Here is a 15079-nt window from a genome sequence, read left to right as displayed (position 1 = left end):
TCCAGAATGCAGGACAGTACAAAAGTTAACAGGGCACAAAAGGCCCACTCAAAATACAAAGTGCATGTTGTTGTAACAATCCCTTTGCCTGTCAGGTGATTACCAATTATTTTCAATAAAATTGGAGGACTAAGCATTGTCAGTTAATAAAAATTGGAATAGAATTGGTAAATCCAGACAATTCAATCACAGAAACTAACTTGGAAGAAAACTGCTCTCATTTTGAGATGTGCTTCCAGTCACCAAAATGTGTAGCTTATTTGCTTCACATCCAGAGTTTTGCAGCACAAGAATGAAGCATACATTAGCATACAAAGAGGATTCCAACTATTAGGCATTTCACAAAATGGACAGTTATCCCCCATAGGTTCCATTGGGGAGTTTCACTAGAAATTCTATCCTTTGCAATTATTTCAACATGATGAAAATAATTTATATCTACTTTAAAATGTGAGGAAGTATATAACAATGTTTAGGGGGCATGAAAATAAGTCTAACGACATATATAATATAGTATGCTGTGCCTAGAGAACCGGGTTGAAATTCCTCATTCAGTGACTTTAGTAGTAAACATTATTTGAGACAAATTATTTCACTCCTGGTGAACCTCATATTCACTATGGATGTAATTGTTACTGATCTCATTCTATTTGCCCTGAGTTCAGGTCTCTACTTATGTCCCATTATAACCAATAACAGCCTTTGCTTTTTTGGTTATAACAAAAGGAATCCCATGAAGTCCCATCATAGCATCTGATGTGAGTTCAACCAGTCAGATTCAACCCCTAATAAGTATCCAGAACCATCAAGCATAAATTTCCCAAGAAGAATTTTATTGATGGCACTAGTTTATTTCCCTTCCAAAAAAATAAATAAACAATTGAAACTAAACGAAGTAAACAATCTCAAATGTTTATTGTCTTCATAACAAAACAAAATATGAAGCTCAGAACTGGATCACTTGGCCCTGTAAAAGAACAGGAAGAAAAAAGGTGAGTTTTTGTATTTTGCAAAGAACCTTTACTCCATCAAGAACAGTGTCTATTCCTAAAGGGATCACCATCCTTTATTAAGGCCAGTCTTCTCATTCTCCCCTTCCTACTCATGTCAAAACCAACACCAAAATACTTTGAGCTATGGATCTAGTTTAGTTATTTTGAGAGGATTGCCCCTGATCTTGATGCCACAAAAATGAGTAGGCAGAAATGTTCACCTCTCTCAATATAATAAAGCCGTAGAGAAAAGATTGCACCTTCTACCCCGTAATTATCTACCTTTCTCTTCTTATCTCCTCCCAGCTCAAAATGCTTGCATCTCTTAATAGCCAGCATTCTCTTAGATCTGCAGTTCGGCTCAACACATTCAAGCCTCAGCACAATCTTCTTTGTAGTTTTAGCCTGGAAAATAAAATTAAGTCAAAGCCTTCATAAATCACTACAGAAAATCTTTCTTCAAAAGTATGACTCTGTTGGGTCAAGTACTACTTAACGCAAAGCTTTGCAAAGTTTAAGAGTTGTGACAATTTGTTTTCCGCTATAGGGAGAAAACAGAAATGTGAAAACCAGTGTATTTAAGAGAAAATGGTGGCAGATTATCTAGTTGCCATCAAGTTCTCCACTCATACCAAACATCCTAGAGGGCTTCTTAAATAGGCATTCATCACACCACCCTGGCCTTTCAGCTCTAGGTAGTTAAGTATCCACACACCCAAAAATGGGTCAACTGAGTCCATGCAACCATGAAATAAACACAACTTTCGCAACCCATTTAAGTAAGAGTAAGTACCACTTAATATCTATTCTCTGGAGACTACCAACAATTACATCTAGGTTTTATGTGCATTCAACTGTATTATTTAACTCCCCACAAATACTCAACTTCTAAAGCCTGCTCCTGTAGTTAGAATTCTATTCTTAAAAGTTCTCAAAAGAGCAGAAACCTGAGTACAATGTCCCTATCTCCTAAACAAGTTACCCAAACGTGAAAAGGCATATCACCACCTAGAGATCAAACCATTTATTGCACCTAAATGAACACTAAAATCATTCCTGAATACTTTCTGGAACCAGGCTGAATGAGGACCTAAGTGCCAAAAGAAATGCTATGTTCCTGGGAAGGCTATGCTCCAAGCACTGTATACTTTAGGGGGTAGACAAATCACCTGAGGTAGAACAGAAACTCCGAAATTCAGCCTGAGACCAACAGGGAATTCAGGAAGCCAGTGGAAGACCTAAATAGCTATTTTTTTTTAAATTTTAATTTTGGCTGTGTCGGGTCTTCGTTGTTGCTGCGCACGGGCTTTCTCTAATTGCGGCAAGCGGGGGCTACTCTTTGTTGTGATAAGCGGGCTTCTCACTGTGGTGGCTCCTCTTGTTGTGGAGCACGGGCTCTAGGCACGTGGGCTTCAGTAGTTGCAGCACACGGGCTCAGTAGCCGGGGCTCACGGACTTAGTTGCTCCGTGGTATGTGGGATCTTTCCAGACCAGGGCTCGAACCCGTGTCCCCTGCATTGGCAGGTGGATTCTCAACCACTGCACCACCAGGGAAGCCCCCCTAAATAGTTATTTTAAAGAGCTTTAAGACTTCATGAGTTAGGTAGCAGACTGACTGCAGGCTTCTGAACTGAGAAGCAAAATAAGAGAACAATTCTTACTGCAAGCATGAGCTAAGGATTCATTAGGACATGGCAACGGTTAAGGAAGAGGGCGAAGAAAAGGATTTACGGGTGTCCTCAAACTTCAGTCCTGAGGAAGGCAGGGCACATTCCTTGATGTTTGCCTCTTCAAAAAGAGGACAAAACATATAAAACACGGAGGCAGTGCAGTATTTGTAGACTGGAGTGAGACCTGGATTGCACTTCCAGCTCCACTGCCTACTAGATGTATGTCTCTGCAGGTAACTGAGATAACTTCACTGAAACTATGAAAACACATACCTATATTGTAGACATGTGTGGGCTAAAAACAAAGGGAAAGTCTCTGCCACAGTAAGTGGGAAGCATATCACACAGTGACCACTACAAACCTTTTTCCGGAAAATCGGCTTAGTCTGCCCACCATAGCCACTCTGCTTCCTGTCATACCGCCGCTTTCCTGGGAGAATGAAAGTTATTTGTCAGGGTTTATCAAACATAACAAATCACAACAGACAAGTGGAAAAGTCCTCTCAGCGGTTTTATCTTGGGCTTTCCAGCAGAAATATCAATGCCCAAGTGGGGAAGGGAGGGGGGACTGGGCTCGTGCATTCTATAACAAAACAAATGCCGCATTAAAACCAAATCACGTATGCCCGTCTTACCCTGGGCATACAGCGAATCCTTGCCCTTCTTGTACTGTGTCACTTTGTGGGGTTGGTGCTTGCCACACTTCTTACAGAAAGTCCGGCGGGTTTTAGGCACGTTCACCTAGTAAATAAACCGTTCAGAACGCGCAGTGTTACCAGACCAGCCGCACAAAACGCCCGACCCGACCCAGCTAAAGCTAAGGCATCCCACGAGGACTAAACTCTCAAACTCGCTAACACACAACGCTGAGTTGAAGGCGGTCCGGCCCCATGTGCTTCAAATACAGCGGCCTCCGCCGAGCCCAAACTAAAACGAGAACATATTCACTCTACCGCTGTCTAAGTCTACCGCTTTGACCCCATCACTTCAGTTCCTGGTCCCGAAGCCCGGTCCCTTTGGGCTCGATCGCGGCAACATTGGGTTTCTTTGGTACAACGAGTCCACGTAGGAGCCTGGACGCATCCCGGGAAAGCACCATCAACCGGGAAGGAAAGATTAAACTGGATGTTGCCTGGCCCCCACCCAAAGGTCCTACCATGTTTGCGAGAGCGCTATCGGCACGGAAAGAGAGAGGCCTGGCCGGAAACGGAAGTATATAGGAGGTTTCTGGTCGCGCTTCCTCATGGGAGTCGGTGGGAAAGACCATAGAGTTTAAGGCTCTGTGCGTCGCGCCCTCTGGCGGCTAAGAGAACTCGATTCAGAGTCGCGGGGGCGAGCTTAAGGAAGGGCTCCGGCTGAGGCTGATCCACTCTCTTCAACTTGCACCCGCCTCCCTCCAGCTTTGCAACTTTTCCTCACTTCATCACTTTTGGTGGATACTGCTGCGTAGCACCGTTAAGTGAAGGAAGCAATGCTCTTCCCAGACCATCTGGCCTCCGTGTGCCTATCCCCGAGGGAAGCCAGGACTAGGGCTGGTCAAGTGGAGGAGCCCTCCACCTCCATGTCCTATTCCCGTTCCACTTCAAGGATACTGGGAACAACATCTTTCACAGTGAACTGCTGGTTCACTGAAGGCTTGGAGGGAACCAGTGCTCTAGTTCATCAGATGTTTACTGAATGCCTATTCTGTGTTGGGCACTGTTCTAGGGGAGGGACACAGTAATCGAATAATCAATGTCATAAATGTATAATTACAGACTAAATACTTTGTAAGAAAGGAACAATGCTCGGCATTAAACAGCCCCCTTTTGTTGAGGGAGCAAGTTGGCTGACCTAGGTTCTGAAAAGTGAGGATGAAATTGTTCAGCTCCAACAATAGCAATAACCAGGCCAAAAGATAGAAAGTATCCAGCATTTCTTCACTTCCCAGCATACCTGGCAGAAGGCATGTGCTAGGTTTCAAGAGAGTCCAGCAGAGAAAGACTGCAGGGTATTGAGCATTTAAAATGAATTGTCCCATAAAATTCTCACAGTAATTCTAAGAGGTAGGTGATACTATTATTCCCATTTTACAGATGAGGAAATTGAGGCCATAGGGTGTTAAACGATTTGCCCAATGCTGATAGTATTTAGTGGAGTCAGGATACAAACACGGGTGACCTGACTCCAGAGCTTGGGTTCCTTTACCATTATATGATATGATTGTGTGGCCTGGTAATTATAATAGCTAACAATTATTGAACAGTTATTATATGTCAGGCATTTTCCTAACTACCTTACATGCTACCTCTTTTAATCCTAACAACCCAGGTGGTATGTACATTTATTAGTGTTTAACAGGCAAGAAAACTGAGGCACGAGAGGCCTTAAATTCGCTTACCCAAAGTCACACCAGTGGTTATTTTATGGAGCTGGAATTTGATCCCAGGTAGTTTAACACCACAGCCTTGCACTTAACCACAAATCACACAGGGGAAGCAGGAGCATCTGCAGGGTAGAGGATGATAAGGAGTCAGAATTGGGCAGGGACGCAGGAGGAGGTGTCAGTGGATTAGGGCTAAGGAACCATGAGAGCTTGGGTTCTCCTGCTTGCATAACCCTCCAGAAACACCCATAGGTTCAGAACTGGCTCTCTGATCAGCTCTATTTTGTTGGACGTTCTCTGGGAATGAGATAATAAAAACATTACCACTGCCTGCTACATTTCCTAAAAGTTTCTTTGCCAAGCAGCCAGCCTGTAGGCTCAGAGCATTTCCTTCTCTCCAGGCTGTTACGCCATCTTACTGGGCTTTGAGGAGTTTCTAGAGGTTTTTGATGTTAGTAACATGGAAATATGAAGACAGTGAACATGGCCCCTCTTAGTCTAATCAACCTTAGTTCTTTCTATCACACCTTTATGTGGCATGGCTTTGGTTTAGATTCCTTCACCAATCCTGGTCTCTGGTTTGGACATGCTCCTGCTTATTGATTTCCCCTAAGGTGAGGAACTCAGAATTGAACACAGGACTCTAGATGTGGCCTGGCCTCACAGAGTAGGTGGTTGTTCACTTTCCTATGTCTAGATATTGGCACTATTTGGGTGCAGTCCTTCCATCACGTAGACAAGTCTGTGAGGAGAGTGCACATGGGCAGAGGGTGAAGACTCGCCTAGTTTTACTTTCCCCTCTCCCTTGTCCTGCTCTCCCTTGTCTAGATCCCCCATCAACGCCCAGTCTCCACCCCCAGAAGGACCTTGAGAAGGGACAGGGCATGTGACAACAAGTAGCATCTGACTGAAGAAAAGGGGAGGGAAGGTGAATGTCTGTGACCGACTCTCAGGCAGGCCACTGGAGCAGCTATTCAGAGGTGACTAGTGAAAGGATATAAATCGTCAATAAAATAGAGAGATCATACAACACTTGCCGCCCCTTTATCTTGTGTGGACGTGAGGATTAACTAGTCTACTATCCTACAAATACTTTAAAAAAATATATCCTGTTCCCTTAAAAATTCTGACGGACTTCTTCTAGTGGGATTTATGATCTGTTCCTACATACAGTGCCTGGAGCAAGTAAATATGGCTGATGTGTCAAGATGGGCAAGCAGATCAGTCACCAGGGGCTCTGTGGCCATCCTGGTCTACAGCCAGTACTGTCTGCATTTCCTAGGAGAGTCCTCCAGGAGAAGATCGCTGCTAGAACATAGGCTAGGAGGTGGCTAATGAAACATTCAGGTTTCAGGTAACACATCTAGTCTGGTTTATTGTTTTACAAGATTAAAGAGAAAGTTGTAAATTAAGAGTTAATCCTTGAGGCCGAATCTAAAATGGAGAAAATCAACATCCACAGAAAATGGGAAGGACACAAGTCAGTATGTGGGCTTACATTTGGACATTTTTATCTGTAGAAAAAAAATGCTTTCTTAGAAAATGACTCAGCAGGGGGAAGTCTTGTCTCTACCTCTGTCAGGATCTGTACTTTGGGGTCCCTTCGTGAACACTCTCCATCCTTCACTAGCAAGTTTAACCATGTGGCCTTGAGTCTCTGCCTTAGAGGATATGAGAAGCTAAAGACGCCCTTCCTCGCCAGTCCCTTTGTTTTGTCTCCACATGTCTGCATTTCTCCTCTTTTCTGTAAGTCTCCACTCCCTGTGCTGACCACCCCCATGGTCCTTTACCTCGGGGAGGTTGGCCTGAGGACGTGTCTGCTCAACCCAGCCCAGTCTAGAGTCTCAGTGGCCCCAGTAATGTTGAGAAGGGTTCTTTCAGAGCAGACTCAAGAGGTCCCAAGCAAATGAAGGGCGGAGACAGCTGGGGCGGGGAGTGGAATAGGGACAGCAGCAGGGAACCAGATACCATGCTGCTGAGAAGAAGAAAAAAAAAGACATTGGTTTAAGTCAGGAAACAAAAAAAGGGAACTGAGTGGCTGTGAAAGGGTGGGGTTTGCTCAGACTGTCCTTCCTCTCTGGACTGTAAGAATATGTCTCCAGGGCCAGTGTCTTCTGAGATCGAGTCCCACCTTCAAAGTCCTGGCATCTCAATGCATCCGGGAAGCTACCTGCATTAAAGTCAGGACTGAGGTGGGTCTGGGGCATGGCAAGGGCTGGGCAGCAGCAGCAAGTACCTTTCGTGGGACCTCGGGTCCCTTGAAGGCCAGGAAGAAAGCGTGGCTGGTGCCATGTAGTCTGCTGGCGGAGGAGGCTGACAGAGGGTGGGAGTGTCATCAGCACAAGGCCCTGACAGTCTCTTCAGATGATCAGAAGGGGCTGGAAGGGTCCTTTCTGAGGAGGTTGTGGGGGGAACAAGAAGAGAAAAAAGCGATATGAGGTGACCATCTGAACAGGTAGCAGATGTTGGAAAGAGGCACCTCTGCACAATTTGGCAGAAAAGTAAGATTTATTGCCGGTGGCAAAATAAGCCAGGATAAAAATAAGCCCTTTGGTCAAATATTGCCGGAAGACCCAAAATGGATATGTGTGTCAATGAGACCCTTAGAAGAAGGAATTTTTAAGAGGCAGATTGTCTGAGAAAATGGTCAAAGCTCACATGCCACAATAGGCTTTTGAGCTCTGTAAGCTAAGGAAAGGCGAAACCAGGGTGTAAAGCCTCAGGCTGCATCGAGCCAACATTGCTGGGATCAGAGCTGGCTTGTTGGAAGGACTGTGTACGCCAACCTCGTGGTAACAGTGGGTAAGAGGCTGGGCCAGAAAAAAGCAGCCTCAGCCTCAGCCCAGACAGTGTGGCCAACCCCTGAGGTCGCGGGGAAGCTTTTTCCTATTACCATTGCCTGCCATGTGCACGGCTCTCTTTTCTCTAGGCTTCATCATTTTCTTCTCTCCTTTGCTCTCCTCTCCTCCTCTCCATCGTCCTCCTCCTTCTCCTCCTCTTCCTCCTTCTCCTTCCTCTACCTGTATCCCCTCTTCTTTATCCCCTCCTTTATTTTGTTCATTACCATCCCTGAAACAGAGTCAGTGCTTAATAAATAATTGTGGAATTGCGTTGAATTATTCTTGCCCCTCTCTTCCCCTCCTGTTTTCCCTTTTCCCTTTCCCCCTGTTTGCCTAGTGCCTTCCCCATAGTATTGTTGTGAGCAGTAAGTGTGTTAATCTCTGTAAAGTAGTTAAAATAGGGTCCAGCAATAGTCAGTGCGCCTATCTCACTGTTTGCTATTATTTTTATTCTGCCTGAGACCTGCCAAGGTCCCCAGAGGACCTGCCTAGAACAAATAGTGTGGCATTTAAAATAAAAGGGATTGCTGGGCCTGACCAAGACATCCTTGGGTGAGCTGCTGGACCTCCAAATGGAATCCTTGTCCAGTTTCCTGGCCACCCAGCTCTCCAAGCTCAAAGTCTCTATCTCATGCTGTTTGTTTCCAGAGGCAGGGCAGCAGCAAAGCCCAGAGGCAGGGGTCTATACAGCTCAGGGGTTATCTTGTGTGCTGTTAGCTGTGTGCTGGTTCTGCTCCTTCCCTCATTTTGCATGCCAAGCCCCTGACCAAGGGTGCTACAGCCGCTTGGAGCCTCAGTTATTTGATAAAACAATGTCACCTACCAAATAAGCCACAAAATGCAAATACCCTAAATAATCTAATGCATTCTACTGAAACAGGATCCCTTAGTGTTAGCCCTATCTGGTCTATTCTGACCCCTTTTATATTCAGAATATTTAAACTATCTGCTTTCATTAAAGTCCAAATTCCTGTGGCTTATGGCTAGTGATGTGTTTGTTTAGAATCTTTTGTAAACTCCTCATGTTGAGAACTAGTGCAACTTTCCATCCACTTCTAGGTCTTGGTGCAATTTAAAATTATCATCAGTATGATTTACTATTTCCATTCGAGCAAATTTCCTATAGAGAGTTTCCTTTCAGTGGACTAGACCCATACCAGGAAGTGACTTAGGTATAAGGGGAAGATACGGCTTTTGAAAACCAGTTTGGGTGTTCTCCAAAGAGTCATCAGATGCCTGCTGCTTTTTGCCCATGGATGCCATGCCGATATCCGATTTCTAGCTCCTGGGAATAAGGGAGAGCTAGAATTTTCAGTGAGGCAGTGCTCAGCAAGAAGCTAGAGACAGACCTTGACCTAATTCACTCCAAAGCTGCTGGGTTATGCAAACGAAGCCATCAGGGGAGGGGGAGAGAGAACTCCTCTGAGGACCCTGAAACAAATGGGCCACGTGTGACTTTCAGTTTCTCTGGAGGTTCATGTGCACTGACTGAGGGTGTTGGGAGAGCATTCGAAACACAAAAGCCTTGATCCCAGGCTTTCCACCTCCCTCTCGGAGAGCCATCGCCACATGCCTTAGGGTTAGCATCAGTTAGCTGAACTTCAAGGAGAAGCTCTACTTCACTGCCTTGACTCCCAGACATGAAAATGAACTATAGTCTATTAACTCATCCTTACATATCTGTCTGTAATAGAAACAGTAAAAAAAAAAAAAAAAAACTGATTAGAAGTGGAGCAGAAAAGAGACAAAAGTGTGGGAAAAGCAGGCTCTCCAAAACTGCTATTTGGAATGGAAATTGGTTACAGTGTTTCTGGAAACTATTTTGTCAATATATTTCAAAATGCAAAATGTACAAACTTTTGACTTGGTAAATGATGCTTATATAGAGATCCTAATATCATGGGAAAATAATCAGGAGTAACGTTAAACAAGAACTTTAGATATTTTGAGGACAATATGTGTTGGGTGGATGGATGGATGGATAGATAGATGGATACTTAGACAGATAATGTTAAGAAAAATAAGCAAACTACAAATAGTATGTGCAATATGATCTCAAATATAGTCAGAAAAATGCAGAGAAAAAGAATGGAAGGAAATATGCCTAAATATTAATGTCTCTGGATAATGAGCTTATAATTGATGTTTTCTTTTTAATATCCCTGTACTTAAAACATTTTCTATAATGAACATGTGTTATTGTGATATTGACGGAAAAAATAAAATGTTTAAACCAGGGAAAACAAAAACTATATTGAAAAAGAAGGTCAAAGGGTCACACAAGTCCAGAGTGAAAGACGGACAACCCAGCAGTCACCCTCAGAGCAGAGGAGCAATGCTGAAAGTATTACCACCGACCTGATGCTCAGTGTAAACTTGCAGATTCGCTATCTGGCTCTCCTTTCATCATTACTTGGCCAGAATCTATTGCCTCTAGTGCAGGGCAGAAGAGATGACAGACCCAGAAGTTTCCAAAACCACAGAAGAAAACTGTAAAATGTTAACAACGTGAAATGCTGAAGAAGACCAGAGCACCGAGACCTCTTAGAAATGATTACAGTAGATGAGAATTTCCCTGGTTAGCCAGCAGCCAGAAAACTGATTTTGCTGGAAGTCTTCACCACAAATTTGGTCACCTGTAGCACTGACCCTGAAACTTATCATGAAATAATTAGCTTTCACTAGGGCTTGAACAGAGCTTCTTGGGAACTTAGCAAGAGTAATTATGGCTCTTTGTTGCTATGGGTACGATATTTTAATGACGACTTCTCTTCTGGTTCCAAGACTGGGGAATTCTCAATCAAAATCTCAATCAAAACCTGAGAGATGCTTCTTGGGCTTGAGAAGAGATTTTTAGTAGGCCTATCAGTTATACTCTACTCTAATGAGAGACCATTGATAAGTCTACCAGATTTCATAGTAAAGCCTCAGGAAGATGGGACTAAAAAAGGAACAAGGGATTACATGAAGTGCATAGTCCAACACATAAGCAGGACCTGGGTTTGCCACGTTGTCTAAGTAACTGAGAATTCATTCTGAGATTGGAAAACTATGACCACATGTACAAGATCGTTCATGGTAGCATTATTTATAATTGAAAACAAACAACCTAAATAACCATCAGTAGGAGAATGGATAAATAAATTGTGATGTATTCATCATATAGAATACTGATACATATCAAAATGAATTAAAATGTATGAACTAGAGGTGCCAAGATATATAAATCATAAAACATTACATTGAGAAAAAAAGTAAGTTGCTGAAGACTATGTAACACTTATATTAAAATGTGAAACATGTAAACCAATACTAAATGTCTTTTTTGGATACTTACATATGTAGTAATTATATAAAAACATGCCTAGGAATGATAAATGCCAAATTCCAGATATTGGTAACCTCTATGGAGGGAGGGAACTAAGATTGTGGAAGAGTACACAAGGGTGTTTTGGCTGTATGGATAGTATTTCATTTCTAACAAAACACCAGAAACAAAATGGCACAATGTTAGGATTCTATAGAGCTAAGTGGTGAGCACATGAGTGTAATGTTATTCTCTTTACTTTCTGCCTATTTGCAATATTTCACAATATAAAAGACAGTACATTCAAGCAAACTTTTATATTCACAGTAAGCAATAACAACCCTAGAATAAAGAGTTGGTGTTCTGCCTAAACCCTGTGCTTTCATCCCATTAACAACGAAAAATCCTGAAGGAAAAAACAGCTGGCAACTCTAGAAATCGACCAGTTAAACAAGATCTCCTTATAGAGGATTTAAAGGAAAATGTAAGAAAACCTTGGCGGAACTAAGAAGAATCCTCATGTGGGAAAAAGTACTGTTGTCAGTTAAGAGGGACATATCATCCTTTCTAGCCTAGAGGAATATTGCAGAGGAAAGTGCCCCTGGATCCTGAATTCTCTCTTACTTATCCCCTGTACTTAACCACCATTTCCTCCTTTGCCAAATGTTCTTAGAAGATGGAGAGGGGTCTGTCCCCAGTGCTCTTTGCTGATAGCCATGGGGAATAACAGGGTGCTGAGGTGGATGGCATCACACTTCCTTGAAGGCAAAAAAAAAAAAAAAATCCCTCTGGGAGGCAATGAGGTACAACAGAAACAACAAGGGTGTGGAGTCACAAATGGATAAGGTTGGGCCAGTCACATAACCTCCATGAGTCTCATTTTCCTCATCTGTTTGCCTTGAGGAATAAATGAAAGAATGTGTGTAAAATGTCTGATGGATGGACTGCACTGGGAGAAGCATGAGTTCCCTTCAATTCCCCTGGGGAGAAAAGGGAATGGCTAGAATCTTGCTGGACAATTAAGTAATGCTTTAAAGGAGAAATAAACACAAAACGCAGCTTATTGGATATTTTGGCTTAATAGTTGTTTGAACCATGACTGACTATTTCTAACTAGCTTCTCCTGGACCCTTCCCAGTCATAGACAGGCTGTGTCTTTTTCTCTGGTGTTGTCCCTAATAGTGTTTAGTTTAGTTTTGTTTTTTTAATAATAGCCAATTTAAAAAAAATAAATTTATTTATTTATGGCTGTGTTGGGTCTTTGTTGCTGCACGCAGGCTTTCTTTAGTTGCGGTGAGCGGGGGCTACTCTTTGTTGCGGTACATGGGCTTCTCATTGTGGTGGCTTCCCTTGTTGTAAAGCACAGGCTCTAGGCGCACAGGCTTCAGTAGTTGTGGCATGCGGGCTCAGTAGTTGTGGCTCGCAGGCTCTGTAGTTGTGGCGCACGGGCTTAGTTGCTCCACGGCATGTGGGATCTTCCCGGACCAGGGCTCGAACCTGTGTCCCCTGCATTGGCAGGAGGATTCTTAACCACTGCACCACCAGGGAAGTCCCCCTAATAGTGTTTTATCTTAGCATGAGCAAAGATAGGAGCCAAAGGTGGTTTAGTTTACCGATTCTACAAGTGCTATTTACATTAATTCCTTGGCATAGCACAGTTTGTAAAGTGGCTGAACTCTTACTACTAAACATTCTCTTTTGGAATTCTACTGCTCCATAAAGAGCTGCGAGGCAAAAGGTGGCCGTGTGAAAATCTTTGCATTTGTAGTTTAATAAAGAGAACATTATAACACTGGAACTTTATATTTTAAATGAAGAGCTCTGTGTGTGTCTTTCTATTCTTTTTTCTCCTCCTCTTTCTTTCTCTATGTGAAGTGTGTGTGTGTGTGTGTGTGTGTGTGTGTGTAATATTCATGTCACTTCCGTTTCCACCCCCAACCCCACCACTTGAGTGAGGTGCAGGGTCAGCCCTCACTGTGCATCTTTTGTGGTCAAATTGACTCTGTGGGCTGCTGAAATTGTTAGAAAAAAATTAGGACCTTTCACAATAAGTACCCAAAGAAGCTGCAACTATCCTCTAAAGCAGAGTGTCCATTACACACCAACCTTCAGGAAGACATAAAAGCAGATGCCTCTCCTTTCACATTAGTGGTGGATGGACTAATGGTGACTCAGGAAGAACTACCACATTTTCAGGCTGTGTGTGCCTGGAGTGGATCACAAGGAGTGGGGGAAAGCAATCAAAGAGGGAGCAACCAGGCCATGGAAATCCCAGCAGTCCTCCAGCTCAATGATCTAGAAGTAGAGGCCATTTCACCCCATGCTCAGAGGGGCGATGGCTAGTGAGAGGCTTACTTACTTCCTCATACTTAGACCAGCACTAAACCCTACCCCAACACAGACACTTAAAAGAGAGGAAGGCTTCCTCCTGTACAAACTGGATTTGTTCTAAAAAAGAAAAAGAACAGAGGCAGCTTCCAGAAGGACCTGTCTTATAGGAAACAAGAGCAGAGGCCAAGACTGAAGCAGATGCTGGGTCTGAACAGGGAGTGTATCCACCAAGAGCTTGCAACAAAACTAAAGGTAAAATGATGGGTGTGCTTTACTCAGCTAAAAGAGGAACAGCTGGACGTGGTTTGTTCGGATGCTTCTGATCCAATTTACTGGTCATGCTACTCGATTTCTTTAGGGTATTATTTTGTCTTCTCTAAGTTGAGTCTTTGGTTGTGAATAGGTACTTAATTGGAATTCACCATGGGAACAAATGTGATATTAGTACAGGGATCTCGATGAGTTGGCAGTTCCTGAGAATAGACTATTATTACTTGGTTACCACTACTTCTGAGTAAATGAAAAACCTTAATGTTAAAAGAAATCTTTTTGGGGTTTGAGCTGAATCTGAATGCTAGATAGAACTCTAGTTGGTTGCAAACTCTTATCAGTTTGTCACTCCTGGGAGAGACGATTTAAACCGAGGAGTCAGGGAAGAGAGCTGTGTGGAGGATGTAGGGAAAGGTTTGCTCCTTTGCCCAATTTTCTCAAAAGATCATTTATAAAAAATTGAACAAGTCTACCACCAGAAAACAGTGGCATCCACATGATGAATAAATAACAAAGTGATCATTCTGAATATCCCTGGTGTTCCTGTAACCTATTTTTGTCTCCTCAGTACAATAATAGAACATTTTACACCACAGGAAAGAGCAAAATAATGGTGTGGATAGCCTCAGGCTTCGATAAGAAACCATTCCCTTGCTTTCCTGGTGTGAGAAGTAACCTATGCTTGACAAGTACAAAAAACTACTGACTTTATTCTGCTTCCATGGTGCCACCAAAATCATAAGGAGTTTAGTTTAAAAAAAAAAACAACCTACATCCTTCAGGAAAAAACTTACCTCCAACAAAACTTGAGGGAGAAGGGGCTGGTGATTTGGTGATATTTTTCAGTGTTTTTTTTAGTGCTCTATTTTTGTGGCAGTATTTATATTTTCACTTTATCTTTCTAACGAAGGTTTGGGTTGGTAATAAAAGATAGTGCATTTAAGTGAATAACTGCGTGTTTTGTGTGAATAAAAAAACCAACGGTGACTTTTTGTAACTTTCTTTGCCTTTCTGTATTTCAGTTACCTAAACTGAATCTTTCTGAAGTACTGTAAGTTTGGAGAGGCTAAACAAGTTACTTTTCATAAATGATCAAAGAGAGCATCTATAAGATTAAGACAGTTGCATCAGCTGTCTGAAAGAACTAATCTAAGCAAAAAGGAAGGGAAAATCAAAAACAAAACAAAACAACTACCTCTCAAAAATTGTTTTTCAATTTTAGAACAAAGCTTCTATCCTTTGTAGCTCAGCCAGAGGGTGATGGGCAAAATCAGTTGGGTGGCAGTTAGTATATGTCCATAACT

At 42.8% G+C, this 15079-nt stretch overlaps 1 protein-coding gene across 1 annotated transcript; it reads right to left on the bottom strand.

Moving 5' to 3' along the window:
- Positions 1 to 896: 896 nt before the first annotated feature.
- Positions 897 to 3929, bottom strand: RPL36A (ribosomal protein L36a). The gene is made up of 5 exons (XM_059910176.1): positions 3819 to 3929; positions 3298 to 3403; positions 3025 to 3092; positions 1275 to 1397; positions 897 to 967 (listed from the first exon to the last, which is right to left on the bottom strand). Exons 1-5 carry the CDS (start codon positions 3927 to 3929, stop codon positions 947 to 949), a joined length of 429 nt encoding a protein of 142 aa, XP_059766159.1. The 3' UTR covers positions 897 to 946.
- Positions 3930 to 15079: the final 11150 nt, after the last annotated feature.

The sequence above is a fragment of the Balaenoptera ricei genome, chromosome X (assembly GCF_028023285.1).
Source record: "Balaenoptera ricei isolate mBalRic1 chromosome X, mBalRic1.hap2, whole genome shotgun sequence".
In the NCBI taxonomy this organism is placed as follows: domain Eukaryota; kingdom Metazoa; phylum Chordata; class Mammalia; order Artiodactyla; family Balaenopteridae; genus Balaenoptera; species Balaenoptera ricei.
This window is presented reverse-complemented; position numbering and strand designations above follow the sequence as displayed.

Coding starts and splice junctions, on each gene's coding strand:
- RPL36A (XM_059910176.1), bottom strand. CDS start 3,929: ATGGTCTTTCCCACCGACTCCCATGAGGAAGCGCGACCAGAAACCTCC. Junction 3,404..3,818: donor ATAGCGCTCTCGCAAACATG/GTAGGACCTTTG, acceptor TTTATTTACTAG/GTGAACGTGCCTAAAACCCG. Junction 3,093..3,297: donor GGATTCGCTGTATGCCCAGG/GTAAGACGGGCA, acceptor TCATTCTCCCAG/GAAAGCGGCGGTATGACAGG.